Source organism: Saccostrea echinata, unplaced genomic scaffold (genome assembly GCF_033153115.1).
Source record: "Saccostrea echinata isolate AGI-Se365-2 ecotype Australia unplaced genomic scaffold, CSIRO_AGI_Sech_v1 ptg000033l, whole genome shotgun sequence".
Taxonomy (NCBI): domain Eukaryota; kingdom Metazoa; phylum Mollusca; class Bivalvia; order Ostreida; family Ostreidae; genus Saccostrea; species Saccostrea echinata.
Genome location: NW_026889782.1, coordinates 32,970,506 through 32,991,707, shown reverse-complemented (window position 1 = coordinate 32,991,707; position 21,202 = coordinate 32,970,506). Strand labels below are relative to the sequence as shown.

The following is a 21,202-nucleotide window of genomic DNA, read 5'->3' as shown; positions in this document are numbered from 1 at the left end:
ATTGTGACTGAACGGTACCTGAATTTTGGCTGAAAGGTAACTGAAAGGTCACTGAAATGTACTTGCCATTCAGTGACTGAATGACCACTGAAAAGTCACTAAAAGCCACGTTTCAGTTTTAACTGAAAAATCTTGTTTCTTCCTGTGTAACTTTATGATGGTGTCCATGTAAGCTGCTGAGCGTTACGTTGGGCTACCGTCTGTATGTATGGCGCAGGGAGGGGGTTGTTCTGAAATGTGCAGCAACTATAAGTGTTATTGGTCATTTATTTTGAGACTCAGTGAAATAACATCTAATTGAGACGTTGGTTATCTGAATCTCACAGTAAAATGATACAAGCTTAAAGTTATTGCGTCAGATATGGTATCCATGTTCTTGACTTTAAACTGTGACACAGGTATGTAGACTAGAATTATACAGATTTTAAGTTATTACATCAAATATAGCAACCGTTTTCATGTTTTTAAACTGTAATACATGTGATAGAGTATAATAAACTAATATATAATACCTGATATTGGATTAAACAATATATCATCGCAATTTTTCATTGTATTGCAGTAAGCTTGTATGTTTACACCATGGCTTATTTAACTATTGGTTTCGGCCCAGGTATTTCACCTGCACACATTTGTCAATGTTCGCATTTTAAGTAAAAAAGAAAGTAATTCCTTACATTTGTATCTTTTCAGCAGTTTATCACTTTTTATGAAATAGAAAAAAAAATATCTTTTTGATTATTTATAAATTATTAATAATTAATTTTGGTCCTATAACACACCTGGCCGTGCCGACAAATACGCGTTAGCATTAACACATTAATTTTAAGATTGCATGGGAGTTTTGTATGATTTTGTATTGAAATCATGACCAAGATAATAATTATAGAGGGAATTACATGAACAGTATGTATTATTTCATGTATATGCATACGAGTTCATGCTGAACAACTAAATTGCTTAATTAAATATGCTAAAAATTATTCAATACTTTGCACGTACAAGTATTATATGTCTCATTAAGCAACGAATTCTTATTTTTGGATGTCGTCGCAGTATGATAATTTGTCGGCACGGCCAGGTGTGTTATAGGACCAACGACATCCATAAATAAGAATTAAATGCTTATACTTACATTCTCTGATTTCCTGTATTCATAATTGTTTATTTCATTGATCTTTGATTTGAATTAAGCGCCCTTCAGAACTGGCATGCTTAATAGAGGCGTTTGTGACGTTGGAAAGTTAAATAACGGAAATGGACATTGCAAGGAAAAAAATGACAAGTTTATTTAAAACGCATATTGTTTTTACGTTAATTTAATATGGTAGTTGTTTTTTATTAAATTGAGTCAAAACAATATACATTTTGGCGTTCGCAGAGTATTGAAAATGTATATAGTTCCTACTGTGTATTCTACCGCGCGGTGACAAGGTTTCGCATGTGTTAAGGAGATTTGAACGTCGTGGATTTCTGATGGATTTCATAAAGAAAATTACACTGAATGTAAATATAATCTTATGATACATATATGATAGATGTACACCAATTTACGTTTGCAGTTATATGTACATGTATATGAACTCGGTAAAGTTGACCCGCGCATTCTCGTCGAGCCATATAACCGATATTTGTAATTAAAGTCACTCTTTTGTTCTTTCTTCTTTTTGAAATAAAATATAAAAAAAATCCTTAAAAAGCAGTGATCATAGCGTTACAAGTCATTTTTTTCCATTTCAATTCCTTATTGTAAGCGTGTATAATTATATATATGTTACCTGTATTCCTTTTTTGAAAAAAAATGCCACAACAGTTTTCACAATTTATGGCATTTAAAATACCTTTAATTAAATGAAATATTCATTCAGGGGTCGTCCTTAAAAATGTGCAAAAACCATGGATTTTAATTTTGGTAAATCTGAAACATCTTTCTTGAAATGTCCACATAAAGGATACATCTGTGGCAACTTATAAACCAAACATTATGTTACTGATATACAGTGAAGCGCATTAGGAATTATTTTAAACAATATAATGTTTTCTTTGATTATTAATATGGGAATTAATGTTGCAGCTGTTGCAGAAAAATGTTATTAGCGTATATCAGTATAAATAACCATATAAGTAAAATAAGGTACGTTAAATGTTGTTTTATTGATATGTTTGTCATTGTATGTTTCATTGGTAGAACCGACGCTGCTCAAGAAAATTACACAGGTAACTTGCTTAGTGGAGTTTCCTGAATAATTAACGACCGTTCTTTTCAAAAGAAATAAAGAGATAATATTAAGTGGATGTAAACACTTACGTATCATATTAAAACGCTTTCATTTCTTTCTAACCCTTACTTAAAATTTCCCTCGTGCATTTCTTTTTGGTGAATATGATAAAATTACATAATATTTTTGTGATATTAAAGAGCAAACACAGAGCACTTCTTTATTATTATGTATCTTTGTTTTTTCCAACATAATATCAGTAGTTCTCACTCAAAACAATGCCCCCAGTCACGCCATTACAATAAAAGGTCCCAGTCACAACCAATTAAAAGAGGAGTTCCCGATCTCCACCAACCACGTGAAGAGTTTCGCTGCCCACAGCAACCACATGAAGAGTTCCCAATGACCACCAATCACGTTAAGAGTTCCCAGTCTCTACCAATTAGAAGAAGAGTTCGCAGTTCCCACCATTCACGTGAAGAATTCCCAGCCCTTACCGGTCACGAGAAGGGTTCACAGTCTCTACCAATCACGAGAAGAATCCGAAATCTACAAATAATAACGAGAGATATTTCCAATCCCCCAAAATAACGAAAAGAGTCCCTAGTCACCACCATTAATGAGAAGAATTCCCAGTCCCAAGCTTATATCGATAAGAGTTCCCAGTCCTCATCAATTACTGGAAGACTTCCCAGTTTCCAACAACTACACTGGAGAGTTCTAGGTCCTTACCTATACCATCAGAAGTTTGCAGTCCCGACTAATCACAGCATAAATTCCCAATGCCCTCTCATCAGAATAGTAGATTCCAATCCCCACATATCTCGACAATAGTTCTGATTCTCATTTTCAGGAAAGAGATATAAGTATAAAATATGAAAAATATAATTGAAAAACATCATCAACAGCTAACACAGCTGATTTGGTGCCAAATACTACATGAACAAACTTTGAGGTGAACTTGAAATATACTATAAATAAGGTTATTCATGGATGAATGCATAAAGAAATTTTTCTTTACACAAATTTTTCTTCCTCCTAGACACCCTTTGAAATTTCAAGGGGTTCATGTTTTATTCTCTGATTACAGATTTGCTCATAAGACCATTTAAATTATTCATCCTTTTTTGGCTATTTTTGACAGCGTCATACTACTGAATTCTTTTTGAACACATTTTCGGAAGTTTTACCTGGCCCGCTTGAACTTGTAATAATAACCTCAATATAGACCCTGTGTAAAATTAAAAAAAAAAACCCACATGAATTCAAATTGCGTTATGGCAGGAATTGTAAATGTCAATCATCAGAAAATTTCGACTCAGTCTTTATTTTGCAAATAAGTACGAAATACAATAGATGGATTACTCATTTATCTACGACTGTGTTGGAACACAATTTTATAAAAGCTCGGAGATTCTATACTTTATTTGAAAAGAACACTACAGTGTACAATTAGGTCTGATCTAAATTAGAGCCTTAAACATTCGGTTAATTAATTTTGCAAATCTTTCTTACTTTTACTGGTAATAGGGATGTTTTTAGAATATGTCATTTTTGAATTGTATATTAATGAAGACAAATTGCTCATAAGAACATGTACTATGCTTGATGAGAAATAGATCTTTACATCAAAAGTATTTATTCTCTTTCACAAACTGTTAAAAGACACCGTAATTAAAGACATTTCTTTTTCAAACACTACATTTAGGTTAAATTCTTTCTGCATACCGTTGTATTTTTCCTCACATTATCACATCGTTATCTGGCCTTTTCTAATTCAATATTAATGACGACTAATTGCGCTCAAGAGTATATGCCACACTAGCAAAGAAATGGCTACTTACATCAAATGTACTCATTCTCTCTGCAGTTTTCCCCACAAGATTAAAGGGAATGTGTTCAGGCTCCATAATTTTTTATTCTGGGTACCATATGTTCCCGAGGTCCTCTTAAAACATATTCTTTAGTTGCAGTTTGACTTCCCTGAACAAATAGTACTACTTCAATATAGAATCTTTGCATCATTTTCTTCATATGAAAAAGACCACTTTGGAAGTCGTCTTGAAATCAACCTTTAAATACATTATCTATAAACAACAGTTACATTCATTATGTTCACTCAATATATACCAGTTAACTCAAAATTAAAGACATTTCCTATTATTGCATATTACAAAGTCTACGTAATGCTTTCCTAAGGTGAGTTCGGGATTGTTGTCCGAAAAATTAAATTCAAAAGTAAATAAACCAATGATGATGTAAGGTGTAAATTGACATTTGGAGGCTAATGTATAAAATAAATTCTTAATATATTCTGAGAATCAGATAATCGTTTCTTTGAACTTGAATACCGAAATAGCTGAATTTAAATTGCTTTAAGAGTAAGTGGTCTATATTGAAGAATGAAAGTATGTATAAAATTTCGATGTTTTAAAGACAGCTGACTAAAAAAAAAAACAACTCAAGAATAGAATAACATAAGAGGCATAAACTATGTGATAAACAGCAAACTTTTCATTGTGATATTTTGAATTGCAATTGCAAAGTTAACATTTATGACAATTCATTTTAACGTCAATAAAATCGATACAGAGTGCGTAACATTCAGCCAATCACTTTTCAGCTATTGATTAATGTTCTGATATAAATATGTTTGGCGGTTGAAAGACCATTTAGCAGAATTTCACATTAACCCAGCAGTTACTTTTTTCCTACAAAAAAGAAGGGGAAAAAATGAGCAAGCAGTTCGTTATTTCTTTAATTGCGGGATTCATAGCTTTATCCCAAGCTACCATTATTTCTCAGAAATATACCGTGAAATTTGAATTTGATGATAAGATAACAAATTACGAACTTTTAGGAGAACATAATTTCCATTCATTGACTGAGTGTGCCGCGATGTGTCACAGGGTTTGCGTCTTCTTTGGTTTCAACTCTCAAATGAAGAAATGTCGTACCCACAAAAAAAAGTTTAATGTCTGAGATGTCTGCTGAGGCCGGTTGGAGATACTACTCTCATGACTGAATGTATAATTGTTATTTTTTCTGTCTGTGTGCTTGCTTGGTTGTTTGTTGTTTAAAGTCCGTCTCGAGAATTTTTCATTCACATGGAGACACCACCACTTGGCGATGGAAGGCTGCAAATTTATACCTATACTCGGCACTCGGAGACAATTGAGCAGTGATGGATCTTTTTCTTGCCAACACCTACTGCGACACGAGACATCGATTTATACCGTCTCATCCGAAGGTCCAGTCTCCACTTCCTGCAGTGGATTCGAACCTGCGATGTAAGGATTAGCTCCTTACTCAGCGACTCTAGAGCAGACGCTCTAACTTTTTCTGTCTGACATAAATCCCAAAAACACTCTAAATGCTTCATCCGCTTTTATCGTACTACTTTTAGGTCGAAGAGATTTATCAATATTTACTGAGCACGATACGATTTTTTTTTCCTGTGACAGTAATGTTTTATGTGGTATACACAGTTGTATTTTCAACATTACTAAATCTAAATAATATTCTTGTTTCTTTGCTGACTTTTTCTTATTATTTTTATTTTGTTCTAATGATTAATTTGAGGTTGATGGAATTATATTTTATGATTCCACTATTTTCTCTATCTTTACTTTCTATTATTATTATTTGATAAAAAAAAAAAAAAAATAAAAACTTCTATTGTATATGATATATTTAAAAAAATAAGATAAAATTTTCACACTGAGTATACAGTAATAATAATCATTTTTAGCTTAATGACACTGTATTTTTATTAACCATTAGAAAATTATAGCTTGTAATTGACTAACTAATCGAATAGGGGGCATATTTACCTATTAAGTCAAAATTGCTATCTTGCAAATAACTGTCCTGAAAGCTGAGAGGGGGACCCTGTGCCATGGTGTAGTAAGCATCCTCTGTCGACCGGTCAGATCCACCGTGTGTCCCTGTCCTGTTCAGGAAAACGAAAAGTTCGTGGTCAATTTATTGTGAAATAAAAGCCTTACAATCTTTGTTATAGAAATCAGTCTACATTCGACACAAGGTCATTGAAAACATCGAAATCAAGGTCATTGTAGCGACCTAAGAATTTAGGAAATGTTCACTTTAACATACCTTATATCAGCCGAAAGAACGATATCATGGCCAACGATTTTATTATAAATGAAATTAGTTTACTTGGTACATCATCTGATCTAGAAATTTATTCCTCTCTAACAGTCCCTCCAATAAGAAATCCAAATAATGTTCGAATTATCAACAAAGTATTGGGATTAATTTGTATTTAATTAAAAAAATACTTTTTACCATATCATAAATTAAAGATCTGAAACAATTAGAAAACCAAAATAATTTCAGGTAATGTGGAAGAACTTAACATACTCTACATTGTAGCTAACAATTCAGCTTCAACAATTAACCTTAACATATCTTGCAGGTGTAATGTATCCTCTCACTACCTGTATCTATAATGTATCCTCTCACTACCTGTATCTATAATGTATCCTCTCACTACCTGTATCTATAATGTATCCTCTCACTACCTGTATCTATAATGTATCCTCTCACTACCTGTATCTATAATGTATCCTCTCACTACCTGTATCTATAATGTATCCTCTCACTACCTGTATCTATAATGTATCCTCTCACTACTGTATCTATAATGTATCCTCTCACTACCTGTATCTATAATGTATCCTCTCACTACTGTATCTATAATGTATCCTCTAACTACTGTATCTATAATGTATCCTCTCACTACCTGTATCTATAATGTATCCTCTCACTATCTGTATCTATAATGTATCCTCTCACTACTGTATCTATAATGTATCCTCTAACTACTGTATCTATAATGTATCCTCTCACTACCTGTATCTATAATGTATCCTCTCACTATCTGTATCTATAATGTATCCTCTCACTACTGTATCTATAATGTATCCTCTAACTACTGTATCTATAATGTATCCTCTCACTACCTGTATCTATAATGTATCCTCTCACTACCTGTATCTATAATGTATCCTCTCACTACCTGTATCTATAATGTATCCTCTCACTACCTGTATCTATAATGTATCCTCTCACTACCTGTATCTATAATGTATCCTCTCACTACCTGTACCTATAATGTATCCTCTCACTACCTGTATCTATAATGTATCCTCTCACTACCTGTATCTATAATGTATCCTCTCACTACCTGTATCTATAATGTATCCTCTCACTACCTGTATCTATAATGTATCCTCTCACTACCTGTATCTATAATGTATCCTCTCACTACCTGTATCTATAATGTATCCTCTCACTACTGTATCTATAATGTATCCTCTCACTATCTGTATCTATAATGTATCCTCTCACTAACTGTATCTATAATGTATCCTCTCACTACTGTATCTATAATGTATCCTCTAACTACTGTATCTATAATGTATCCTCTCACTACCTGTATCTATAATGTATCCTCTCACTATCTGTATCTATAATGTATCCTCTCACTACCTGTATCTATAATGTATCCTCTCACTACCTGTATCTATAATGTATCCTCTCACTACCTGTATCTATAATGTATCCTCTCACTACCTGTATCTATAATTTATCCTCTCACTATCTGTATTTATAATGTATCCTCTCACTACCTGTATCTATAATGTATCCTCTCACTACTGTATCTATAATGTATCCTCTCACTACCTGTATCTATAATGTATCCTCTCACTACCTGTATCTATAATGTATCCTCTCACTACCTGTATGTAATGGATATATGCCGAATACTGTTCTATATGTAAAATTATCAGACTGTTTGAGGCCCGTTAGGGCCGAAAACAGTCTGATAATTTTACATATAGAATTGTATGAGGCATATATCTTACTTAAAACATTGCTATTTAAATGTCCAAAAGTTACCTGGAGGAGTCCGATAATTACACAATAGGAGTTCAGGCATCAATAGTTTTCTACCTGAAACCATCTAATAAGTAGACAAAAGAAAAGAGAAAGTTTTTTTTTTCTTTAGACAGTAAAATCAGTGAGTGAACTCTTTTGTTTCATTCATTCATTCAATGGCAGTCGTTTGTCTTAGCAGGAACTATGGACAGTGGTCAGGTGATGAAGGATTCTTTTATGATTCGGAATATTTTTTTTTTCATTAAGTGCGTTTGAGATTGATACAGATAAAGTGTTGGATAATATCTTCAAAATGCATTTGAAGTAAAAATGCGGATTTTTATCTAAAATTTTGATTGGATGATATAATGAAAATCTTGGATTTCAAAAGTGCGGTCATTGACGAACAAATTTCTTTAAATGAAGAGATTCGCAGACTGGTTCTTTATCAGAGATGGATTTAAATTGGCTTATTCACGGTGCTGTATCGAAAACGCTTTGCAAAAAACCGAATAGAAAGTGTTACTTTTGAGGAAGGTTAAAACTCCAGCTTCTTCTTGGATTTGCTATTTTTAACAACATATCACGTTCGCTTTCCCGGAATTTTTCTCCCTAAATTAATTTTTGGTTTCTGGACAAATTAAACCTTGATTTCACTCTAGTTGTTGTTTTTTTTACTGTCCGATTTTGTTATCACTGCCGTCCGATAATATATTATTGGACTGTTAATTATTATTATCGGACGGCTACAGGTAAATTTTTAGACTGCAAGAACAAAGGCATGACGTCACAGCAATGTTTTAACTATGGATAATATGATTCCAGCATTTTTTCTCAGTTTTTCCCTTAGATTGTAAGGATCTTCGTGAAGATGGTCAGGCTAATTCAGGGGTGTACGACATTTACCCCTATGGCACCATTTCCAGTCCTGTCAGAGTTTACTGTGATATGGAGACAATGGACGGAGGATGGACGGTATGTAGATTATTACTATATTACATTACCAGTCCTGTCAGAGTTTACTGTGATATGGGGACAATGGACGGAGGATGGACGGTATGTAGTTTATTACTATATTACATTACCAGTCCTGTCAGAGTTTACTGTGATATGGAGACAATGGACGGAGGGTGGACGGTATGTAGATTATTACTATATTACATTACCAGTCCTGCCAGAGTTTACTGTGACATGGAGACAATGGACGGAGGATGGACGGTATGTAGATTATTACTATATTACATTACCAGTCCTGCCAGAGTTTACTGTGACATGGAGACAATGGACGGAGGATGGACGGTATGTAGATTATTACTATATTACATTACCAGTCCTGCCAGAGTTTACTGTGACATGGAGACAATGGACGGAGGATGGACGGTATGTAGATTATTACTATATTACATTACCAGTCCTGTCAGAGTTTACTGTGATATGGAGACAATGGGCGGAGGATGGACGGTATGTAAATTATTACTATGTTACATTACCAGTCCTGTCAGAGTTTACTGTGATATGGAGACAATGGACGGAGGATGGACGGTATGTAGATTATTACTATATTACATTACCAGTCCTGTCAGAGTTTACTGTGATATGGAGACAATGGACGGAGGGTGGACGGTATGTAGATTATTACTATATTACATTACCAGTCCTGTCAGAGTTTACTGTGATATGGAGACAATGGACGGAGGATGGACGGTATGTAGATTATTACTATATTACATTACCAGTCCTGTCAGAGTTTACTGTGATATGGAGACAATGGACGGAGGATGGACGGTATGTAGATTATTACTATATTACATTACCAGTCCTGTCAGAGTTTACTGTGATATGGAGACAATGGACGGAGGATGGACGGTATGTAGATTATTACTATATTACATTACCAGTCCTGTCAGAGTTTACTGTGATATGGAGACAATGGACGGTGTGTAGTTTATTTCAAAATTAAAAGTACAAAATATAATTCACATTCAGTGTTCTTGTTGCTTTAAGGATTGAAGGATTAAAAAAATGAATATTTTGAGTTTACATGTATATCATAACAAATGAATCCTACAAGTGTTCAAAACAATGAATTATATTGTTATGCATGTTAATTTTCAAAGGCAATTCAAAAACGCGTAGATGGTTCGTTGAGCTTTGACAGGAACTAGATCGAATACAAGAATGGTTTTGGTTCACCGGATCAGGATGTCTGGGTTGGTAAGTGTAAATCGCTTTCAAATAGGAACTTTAATCCGCTTGCAAATTTTACAAAAATTCTCTGTTGCAGCAGATAAAAATTCGAAACGTATCAAAGATCTGATTTGAAGACTAGATAATTTGCGTTCTATGATATTCACTTATCGTGTTTAATTGATATCTTAAATAGTAAGAAAAAAAAAGAATAGAAAAAAATCATTTAGCGGCATGGTTTTAATGAGACCAAATTTAGCATCAATGTCTATAACTTAGGAAAATAATTTGATTTTTCATTATGATATATTTATATTTTTAATAGAATTAATTGTATTGCAATGGACTTCTCAGCTGATTTCAAATATATCTTAATACAGGAAATGACGTAATCCATCAATTAACAAAAGAAAAGACCTCATCCCTTCATGTGTCCATTACTCTACAGAATGGTACAAAGTTTTATGAAATGTACGATCGATTCTCTGTCTCCAACGAAACAGAGATATATCAACTTTTTCTTGCAGGACCTGCCATTGGAACCTTAGGTAAGTGTGTTCATGGTAAGTTCTTAAAATGGAGTTCAAATCACGTATATCATCATAAACTTCTTTGCATTGAAAGTTTATTAAGTTGTTGAAAAAAAGAGAAATAAGATACACGTATACCATTTAATTCTTCTTGAAAGCAAAGAATCTGTAATCATTTTTGATTCCACACTATATAAACGTATTTAAAATTTCTAGATATCATTCGTATTTACAATTTCAGAATTCTGTGGACATTGAATTTGTCATTGCTAAGTATTTGAAATTTAATATTATATATTTTAAAAACAAACAAAATTATGTTGGATTTTTTGTAACAAACATATCCAGTAACTCCCTTGATCCGCTATTGTTATCAAGCTTAGGTGTCTTGATGATTTTCAATAATTCTCATTTTTAACTACGAGGGAATAGGAAGTTTACAGCGCGTGATAGCTATTTAATGTCGACTTGTTCACGAAAACTTAATTTTCAAAGAAAACTATTTGATCGGAAAAATAGTCATATTAAAAAGCCAGATTCAAAACATCTCAACGCATTACACTTTTACAATACTTGTTCAAAATTCAATGAAATTCTAATATTTTAAATCATTTACAGGTACATCATTTCTTACCTTGTTATAATTTTGAATGATTTACTTCGTATTGCATTCTATACATTTTAAAGACACAGACTCTAGCAGATATTAATTTTTCATATATTCATTTTTAAAATATTACTAGTGACTTTTACAACAATAATTATTTTTTATCATTCTTGAAAAGTGTAACACGCCTGGGTTTTATTGTTACATTAAAAAGGATGCTATATGAATTGTGCAGTGTCTTGTTGTATTTTATTTTTTTAAAATTATCTTTATTTACAGGAAACAACATGATAAGCCGTGATCTGTCTTACGTGTATCTCAATATAATTAACAATAAGATTAAATGATATGAATCAATTATCTCTTTGATATAGTTTCTCTAATTCTACAGGTTACAGTATGTTAGACACTGGTTATCCCAATGACTACTGTAATATATTGTCTCTAATTTTACAGGTGACAGTATGTAAGACACTGATTATCCCAATGACTACTGTAATATATTGTCTCTAATTCTATAGGTGACAGTATGTTAGACACTGGTTTTCTCAATGACTACTGTAATATATTGTCTCTAATTCTATAGGTGACAGTATGTTAGACACTGGTTATCCCAATGACAACTGTAATATATTGTCTCTAACTCTACAGGTGGCGGTGTGTTAGACACTAGTTATCCCAATGACTACTGTAATATATTGTCTCTAATTGTACAGGTGACAGTATGTTAGACACTGGTTATCCCAATGACAACTGTAATATATTGTCTCTAATTGTACAGGTGACAGTATGCTATCCCAGTAACTACTGTAATATATTGTCTCTAATTGGACAGGTGACAGTATGTTAAACACTGGTCATCTTAGCCGTGCCCTGTCTGGGATGTCATTCACCACCCAAGACAGAGATAACGACGGACAAAGTGGATATAACTGTGCTGTTATGTACGGAGGAGGGTGGTGGTATAATGCCTGTCACATCGCCTTCCTTAACGGTCCCTGGTCCCCGGGAGACTGGTCCTTGCCTTGGTCTCCTACAGTAAAGAGTGGGTCATCTGTGAGTGGGACTGTGATGTTGATAAGACGTCACTAGGTAAACAACACAAATCTTAATACCCAATATTTACTTTTTGGTATTTGATTATACATTTTTAACAGTTATAAGAGAATTTGGATGAGATATAAAAAGTTCATTTTTATTTCTCTGAAACATGTTTTAATTCTTTTAATTCTTTTTTTTCTTTTATTTTCAACAGATGAATATCTAAAAAAAAATAGAATTCATCAATCAGAAGAAAGAGACAATTTTTAATCCGTGTTGATTATGGGGTTCTATTGGCATATTTTTTGTTTGTTTGTTTGTTTGTTTTTTTGAAAAAAATGTTTAACTTTAAGTGAGATAACGTATATTTTTGAGGTGGGGGTGGGGTAGGGTGGGGTTGTGGTTGAACTCCTTTTTAAAACAATAATAATTGTTATTTTTCTTTACCGGATGTACCCATCAAAAGCTGTACCTTGTATGTGTTGTAATAAATTGGTAATAAGAAATTTTTCTTTCTTATTTACAAACACTGCCCCATGAAGATACTTGTACGGAAAATAACAATGGCGATTTCTCTATTGTAGAGCATATTACAGTGGAAACTGTCTTATCTGACACCTGTACAATCCGTTTCACTGTAAATTCCGACATTGAATTTCATTCTCATTTCTCTTAATCTCCATGTTCTTTACACTTTGCAATCCGACATCATCTTTATTCAGAATTCTACCACAATTATTGCCAAGATCAAAGAAATGCCGCTGACATTATTCTCCAATGAATTTGTCTCCCAGTGCATGTCGTATTAGACAGGTTTCATTGTATTAATTATATTCATTTTGCATAATTAGGAACATTTGATGTTCAAGTACTGCAATACCATATACATGTATCCAAGATTATTCTTTTCTAAAGAAATATTCCACATTTTTTGCCATGTGCAATATTTTCAAAGGATGAGAAAATATGATTCATGAATCCACTAAGCAATAATATCTTTGTTGGATTCTCTTGTTCCATCTTGTATCTGTGGAATAAAATGAAGCTTAAGATTTGACGTCGATGGTACTTCTTTTTCAAATCTATACAAATTTGAATTGTACTATTAATATATAAAAGAGTTGACGTTCCTACTACGCTCCCATATACACCTCTGTCAACAATTGGTAAACAAGACTGTTGGAAAAAAAATTGTAAATGGTGAAAAAGTAAATTAAAAATAGTTTTAAATCGTATTATTTATTAGTAAAATAAACTTTTTTTTAATGTTTTGTATTTCTCTCTACGTTTTCTTTTTTTTTTTTCAAAATATAATAATGGTTCCTTAATAACCATGAAAATAAATCGTTTAAGGGAAGATAGTTTTAAAATAAACTTTCACGATTTGAATTTTAAATATTCACTTATTATAACTCTCACAAGAATCTTGTACAGTGTGCGCTGAAAAAGTTGTTTGAAGCGCCGCTGAAGACAACTATGGATAGAGAAGTAGATTGAAAGGGCTTAACTTTTTAAATATAAAAAAACGTAATGGTGCCATATTCGTGCGACTGACAGGTCTTATTTATTTATTTTGGGAATACTATGAGGTCAAAGGTCAAATAATCACGTTTTCTAAAGGTCAGCATCGCATTTTGCTACAGGTATTATTTCAAAAGAAACAGTAGAGTTTCTTCCGCTTTTGTGTGTCGAAGTTGCGGCATGAAAAATTTATTTGGACAACGTATTTTTGTCGAAATGAAACACCAACAAATATACATTCTTTATTATGCAGTGTTTCATTGTCAGATTTCCGAAAGAATTGTAGACTACATTTTGATATAGTCAAATAAGGAGAAAAGTTTTCAAGGAGATGGCGTAAAAAAATGGTAATAAAACTTAGAGTAAGTATTATTTTCTACGTAACTAAAGGGTAGATTTGATTTGTTAACAATGTAGGTGTATGTACCCCTACATCATTCTTACCCGCGTCCCGGTAATGAGACGTCAGAATATACATTCAGTCTACATGCTAGCCCAAAAAAGTAAGAAAAAATGAAGCAAATAAGTTAATTAAGATACAACTATTTCAATATCAAAACCCATAGATATTCTTACAAATGCAATAAATTAATATAAATTTTATTGGAAAAAATTCATTAGTTATCTCCACATTTAATTCAAATACAACCTCTAGCAAACAATAGTAATATTGTAAACAATATTGAATTATGGTTATCGTGTGTGTTTTTTGAAAGTTTTAGAAAAAAAATATCCTTTCCCCTTTATTTTTTTTTTTTAAAAACAATTCTTCTTTTTCAATGTACCTTTACCCTTTATTAGAATTCAACACACTTAATGCATATCTGAAATCGACTAGAATGTTGGAAGACTTTGTTTCAAAAGACATCGCAATCGTTGTCAATTTGAAATTTAAAACCATTTTTAATATCTCCCTGAGAATACCTGCGTAAAGATTTAGATTCTTAAAAAAATTATCGAATTTCCAGGTGTCCTTGGTTCATGTTCTGTTTACAGATTTATTTTATTTAGATTTTTTCCTTGAGATCGCCCTTTGATCTTTTCTGTACCTTTTTTCAAAGTCTTAATTTCAAGAAAAAAAATGAAAATATTTTATTTAGTCTGCATCTTGCATTGACTTTTTTTTCTTCAAAATTAATATCTAGGGTATCCATCAAAAAACTGACATACAATGATATCTGGTGCTAAACTGCACGTATTAAGTGTTACTTAGCCCATTAACAAAAAACGATGTTCTGAAATTACAGGGAAGCTCTTGATATAAACTTTATAAACTCGAATGGATTTTTGATTAGAAAATTCAACAAAATAATGGAAATTGAAACATAGAATTCATTCCCTAATATATTGCATAAGTAAAAATATGTTTTTTTAAATCTGTAAAGTGGAGGACATTAAAACGAAATGAAAAAGGTGAAGTGACGAACAGTGATCGATATCAAAAAATCTACAATACAAGTTTGTGAAAGGGGCATAAATATAAACCACTGGAAAGTCCCTGTTGACCGGTCACATCCGACGTCATCTTAAAATCATGTTAAATGTGATTTTGTTGTATTTAAATAATTTTATATAATACAATTTCTTCTTTCCGTTGCTTTGAGGATAAAATTTCTGACACTCTTTTTTTCTTATTTTCCCTTCCCTTTTAGATATAGATGGGAGGAAGATGGATTTTCGACTCTCTCTCTCTCTCTCTCTCTATATATATATATATATACATACTCTATTCAACGACCCCTTTTGTTTTATTTGTTTTCATAGATTTAATATGAAATCATTGGAACAAATCTTTGTTTAACTTGCTTTTTGATGAGCTTCTTTTATATTTCACTTTCTGTTTGATCAAGTTTCGCCTTGATAAGAAATGAAAATTTTTCCGAATTATAATTGTAATTAATAGTAATAGTATTGCTAATAATAGTAAGTTATTGTTATCTATAGTGTATATGCTTTTATTGAAAATTTTAGAAACAACTTTCTTTCTCGTCTACATTGTTTTTAAAATAAATTCTTTTTAAGAGTACGCATCCCCGTCGATGAAAGATGGCACAATTAATACTTATCTGAAATCTACTGGATTGTTGGAAGACTATATTTCCTAAGACGTCGTGAATATTGTCTATCAGAAATCTTGCACCATTTCTAATATCATCTTCATAATACCTGTGCGACTATTCATAGTGTTTTTGTTTTAAAAAACAAAACAAAACAAAACATATTATTGATATTTCCATGTGTTCGTGGGTCATGCCCTGTTCTGATATTTGTATTGTTTATTTTTTCAATTTTTTTTTCTTTCATTTTTTGATATCAATCACTGATCCTTATCTTCATCTTTTTCAAAGTCACAATTTCAAAATAATATTACAATAATGATACCAAAAATACTATATTCAACTACTGTTAACTATAGTTTACTATAGTATCAATGAATTGTTTGTATCTTCACATATTATATCCAAATTTTACATACCTGTTATGTAATGTAAGAGATTATAAGCTTTGAAATATCAGAAAAAAGTTCCTGAGTAAAGTTTCATAGTAAATCAAAGTATCAAAGTTTTCACTACAATTAACTATGGTAAACTATAATTAACTATAGTAAATTTTTGTTAGGGTAATTTATCTGCATCTCTCATTGATTATTCAGGGAATGAACATCGAAAAAATGGACATGAAATGACATCCGGTGAGAATCTGCACATTAGAGACAGGGACCACAATCCGTTGCCAAGTTCAACAGAGAAATTCCTACTTAACAAAATAGAATCTTACTTTTTTGTATTAAATCTTAACCTTTCGTGGTACAAATCTAGAAGTTTTAACTTTACATATAGATTTATCTCTCTTTTCATATAAAATGTAACAGTCCATGATGTGAGAAATGAAAGTATAATTGCTCAACATAGTTATCTTCCTTATCGTATTAAGTGTTACTTAACTCTTGAATAAAAAGCGATGTTCTGCAATTACAGAAAAGATCTTGAAAACAAACTTAATAAACTCGAATGGATTTTTGATTTAAAAATTCATTAGAATGATATAGATTAATTGAAGCATGCATAAAAATTAATCCCTAATATTTCAATTTCTAATTGTTTTCTCTGTTTCTCCTCTTTGAAAGTTAGGTTAGTTGATTTCTTGATCATTCAACCGGAATGTTAATTTCGCCAGGTGAAAGGTCAGGTGCCTTATATGCATGCCATTCTCGAGCGGGTGTGATTATGTCTGACGTCAGTGGGCGGGACTATTGAAATTGACATGTGAGGCCTCGTGTATTTTAAATCTTTTTGATTTATATTTACAATTTTTATTTCATATGTAAATGGAGATATAAGGAATCACTGTCTAGTTTGTTGGGTATACCAAGGACATCAACGATAGTTGGAAACTTGGGATAATTAATGGATAACGAGCTTCGCTCGTTATGCAAATTATCCCGTTTCCAACTATCGTTGATGCCCTGGCATACCCAACAAACTAGACAGTGATTCCTTAAATATATCACATCAGTACAAAATTTTTCTTAGTATTTTCTTAAAATCATTACAGTGGAGGACATTCAAGCGCAATGAAAAAGGTGAATTTAACAAAGAGTGGTCGATCTAAAATTAAACTACAATAATACAAATTTGTGAACAGGGCATAAATATGAACCCCCGGAAATTCCCTGTTGACCGGTCAAACCCGCCGTCATCTTAATATAATGTTCAATGTAATTATTTTTTTAATTTCAATTTATATACATATTACAGTTTCTTCTTTCCGTTGATTTTGAAAACTTTTAACACTCGTTTTTTCCCTTTCAGATATAAATGGGAGAAAGGGGGATTTTCGACACTAGATATTTACCATGTACTATTTAACTCTCTAAAACATATTCTAGTCAACCATCCCTTTTGTTTTATTTGTTTTCATAGATTTTATATGGAATCATTGGATAATGTTTCGTTAAACTTCCATTTTACGAGCTTCTTCTATATTTCATTTTCTGTTTGATCATGTTTCGTCTCCAAAAGATGTGGAAATTTTCCAAACTGTTACATTGAAGCCACTTTCTGCAGTTATTCCCTTAAAAAAACGGGGTTTATACATAGGGTAGTGTTCATTTGAGGATAATGAAAAAAGGTTAATATAAACAAACAGTGTTCGATCTAAAATAAGACATCTAAAACAATACAAATCTGTGATCAGGTCATTAAATACAGGTCCCTGGAAATTCCAGAGGTGCCGGAGTTTATCCATTTTATTGCATTACGCGCTTCAATACGTTACAGCTATTTTTACAACTTGACATATGCCAAATACAACAAATCTAACCAGCATTTGGCAAGGGAAATCTACGTTCCCATTTCCAAAAAATCAATCTATCGATTGATATCAAAAATCAATCTATCGACACTATAGCTACTGTGTCATATTAATGCATCAAAGTATGAGAGGTTTATTTAAGTATAAAGCAGTGAAAAAAATATGACTATTTTCCTTACGTTGTGTGTATTTAAGTTCTATTTTTGTACATTCATTATATTTTGCCTCAATGGTCATCTAGAATAATTCGATCAGCTATATGAACCTGGAATTTTATATCCATTTTATTGCATTACTGCTGCGCGGCTCTGGAAGTTACCCGACAGCGAAATGATATCAATGTGACCGTGTTATATACAGAAGATGAAAAGAACACAACTGGTACTAGGGTTCAACTATTTGTTGGATCCTGTTCCACAGGAATAAATCGATCAAGCAAAGAATATTTAATTGGCACCATAAGAAATAAAACACAATATGTATATGGAAGCAAATAACATATTCAATTATATGTAGTCCCCATATATCGACATATATTTTACTAAAAATAGATTTAACCAATTTTAGATACTGAGAATCCATGAATACGATAAAAGGGAAATAACTCTTACAAATTACAGAATTACCAAAATTGTGTTCAGATATGAATTTCCGTAAATATGAATAATTTATCAATATTTATTAAAAACGTACAAACAAGTTATAATTGCAATAGCGTACCGGTTTATGGAATTAGGCTTACTATGCACACAACAGGTATTCTGTCACGTATTTACATGCACAAATATTAACCTATATACAAACAATAATCACAGGTTCAGATGTGATAAACCTCAAGACGGTGGCTGATCGTAAAAATAATAAAATATAATTTTAGATTACAAAATCTACTTATTGCGTTGCTTGAACTTTATTTCAAATCTTCACTAATTCTTTCGATTAAAGATATTATATTACGAGAAGATAGAATGATAAAGTAGAAAAAAGAGATAAAAGTTACTGAATGTGGTCTGTATATAGATCAAGGGAATTCTCTTTGTAAAACACATAAATTGTTCTAGCCAATGGAGACAAAATTCTCCACGACCCGTCACGTTGGCTGTCCGTCTGAAAAGTGAGTACAGTACCCCCGCGTACTATACTAAAGAACAGAAATTTTACTGCCCAAACCCTTGGCAACTACTGCAACATGTGTCAAAGTTCGACATGATCAGCCAGCCAGTATACTATAAAACACATCTGATAAAATAAATTATTATTCTTAATTTATTATTATGATAAACCCACCCTGTTACATCAATTTGACAGCTTTCTTTATTTACGAAGTTATTTGTATATCATGGAAGCTCACAAGTTCCTGGAATGAGTATTTCATGTATCCTTTAAGAAAAAAATATAACAGTTAGTAAGTCATACATCCATTTGTAGATGCATTTTTTACACTGTACATTTCACACAGGATGAAACTTTGCCATTAAGTCAACTGAATGGTCACTGAAAGGACTGGAAAGGTCACTGAAGGGCAGAGTTCTGGGATTTAATCACCTTACAGTAATCTTTCAGTCACCTACAGTAAACTGAATGGCAGAGATTTTTTCCGTGTTTTCCATTTCTGAAACAAAGATAGAAAGATAAAAAAATTGAAAAAAGTTAATACTTGCTGGACATATCATGAAAAGTCATTTAATATTTTAATGAACTACTTTGGTTATCCACTATATGAGCTGAGGATTTAGTGAAAAGACTGGATTTTTTAAGATGTACATAATATTCTCATCACTTTAAACAATTATGGAAGATCTTTTTTGTCTCTTTTGAAAATTTTTTATCTCATTGATATTTTTTGTCATTTAAATTTATCTTTTATGAAAAGTTCTAGCATTTTACTTTGTTAACTAACAAAACATTGTTCTTTAAAAATTCAATTTTAATTTCTGGTCGTATGATGAAATAACGCCTCATTTACATTCATTTTCAACACATTTGGGATTTTTCATGCTTCGCGCATTTTTTAAATACTATTTTAAAACAAACAAATGAATTTACAGGTGCAAAGCCGGTAGACATGGAACAAGATCAAGGATCAAGGACTCTTAAATGTGTGTACTGTGTCGTGTATTTAATTATCAGTATCTCTTTGATATTCTTGCTAAACTTCATTATTTATATTCTAAAGAAAAAAATATGGAGCTAACAAACATTATTCAAGCTCAAAAGTTCATTTGAATAATGCAAATCAGAGCAGAGCAAAGACGGACCTCTAAAACATCAGAGGTGGGATCAGGTGCCATGGAGGAGTAAGCATTTCCTGCCGTGTGCTTCTTGTCATGATCGGGCAAACGAAAAATTCCGAAGACATATGAGTGTGAAAATAATGACCTTAAAATTAGTATGAAAAACTCATTCAGCAGTCGACTTAATGATAGATTGTATATTGATGAGAAGGTCATTATATCGACCATATTACTTGCAAAATGTTGACGTCAAACGAGACTGTTGTTATTCTAGATTCTTCAACTTGTTTGTCAATAACTTGATTTAGAAATTGTTCGTACGTAGAGCATGCTCTTGCGTATCGATTCAGTTTGGAGACATGGACTTTATATGCAGGTGATAAGTGTAAATGACTACATAAATAAGGGAAGTTGATGATAGAAAAGTTGAGATCATCACGTTTATCATAACATTTGCTATTAGTTAACCTTTAAGGCCTCTCCCTAGCAAAATATCAAAATATGAAACAGATGTGTCAGACTCTCTGGTATTTCCTATTTCAAGTTCAATTTAACATATTGTTTTGAAAAATGAATGGAATTAACTATATAATTTTTGAATTCAAAAATAAAAATTGAAAGTCAACATGTAGTAAGGAGTCTTTC

At 32.1% G+C, this 21,202-nt stretch overlaps 1 protein-coding gene across 1 annotated transcript; it reads left to right on the top strand.

Annotated features, from left to right (window-relative positions):
• Nucleotides 1-11,846: 11,846 nt before the first annotated feature.
• Nucleotides 11,847-12,539, top strand: LOC133198447 (fibrinogen alpha chain-like). The gene is made up of 3 exons (XM_061334539.1): nt 11,847-11,913; nt 12,034-12,108; nt 12,283-12,539. Exons 1-3 carry the CDS (start codon nt 11,847-11,849, stop codon nt 12,537-12,539), a joined length of 399 nt encoding a protein of 132 aa, XP_061190523.1.
• The last annotated feature ends 8,663 nt before the right edge of the window (nt 12,540-21,202 follow it).

Bases quoted from the DNA above. Each gene is read 5' to 3' on its own strand.
- LOC133198447 (XM_061334539.1), top strand. From the start codon at position 11,847: ATGTTAGACACTGGTTATCCCAATGACTACTGTAATATATTGTCTCTA. The intron at 11,914-12,033 runs GTAAGACACTGA...CTAATTCTATAG, and splicing joins AATTTTACAGGTGACAGTAT to GTGACAGTATGTTAGACACT. The intron at 12,109-12,282 runs GTTAGACACTAG...CTAATTGGACAG, and splicing joins AACTCTACAGGTGGCGGTGT to GTGACAGTATGTTAAACACT.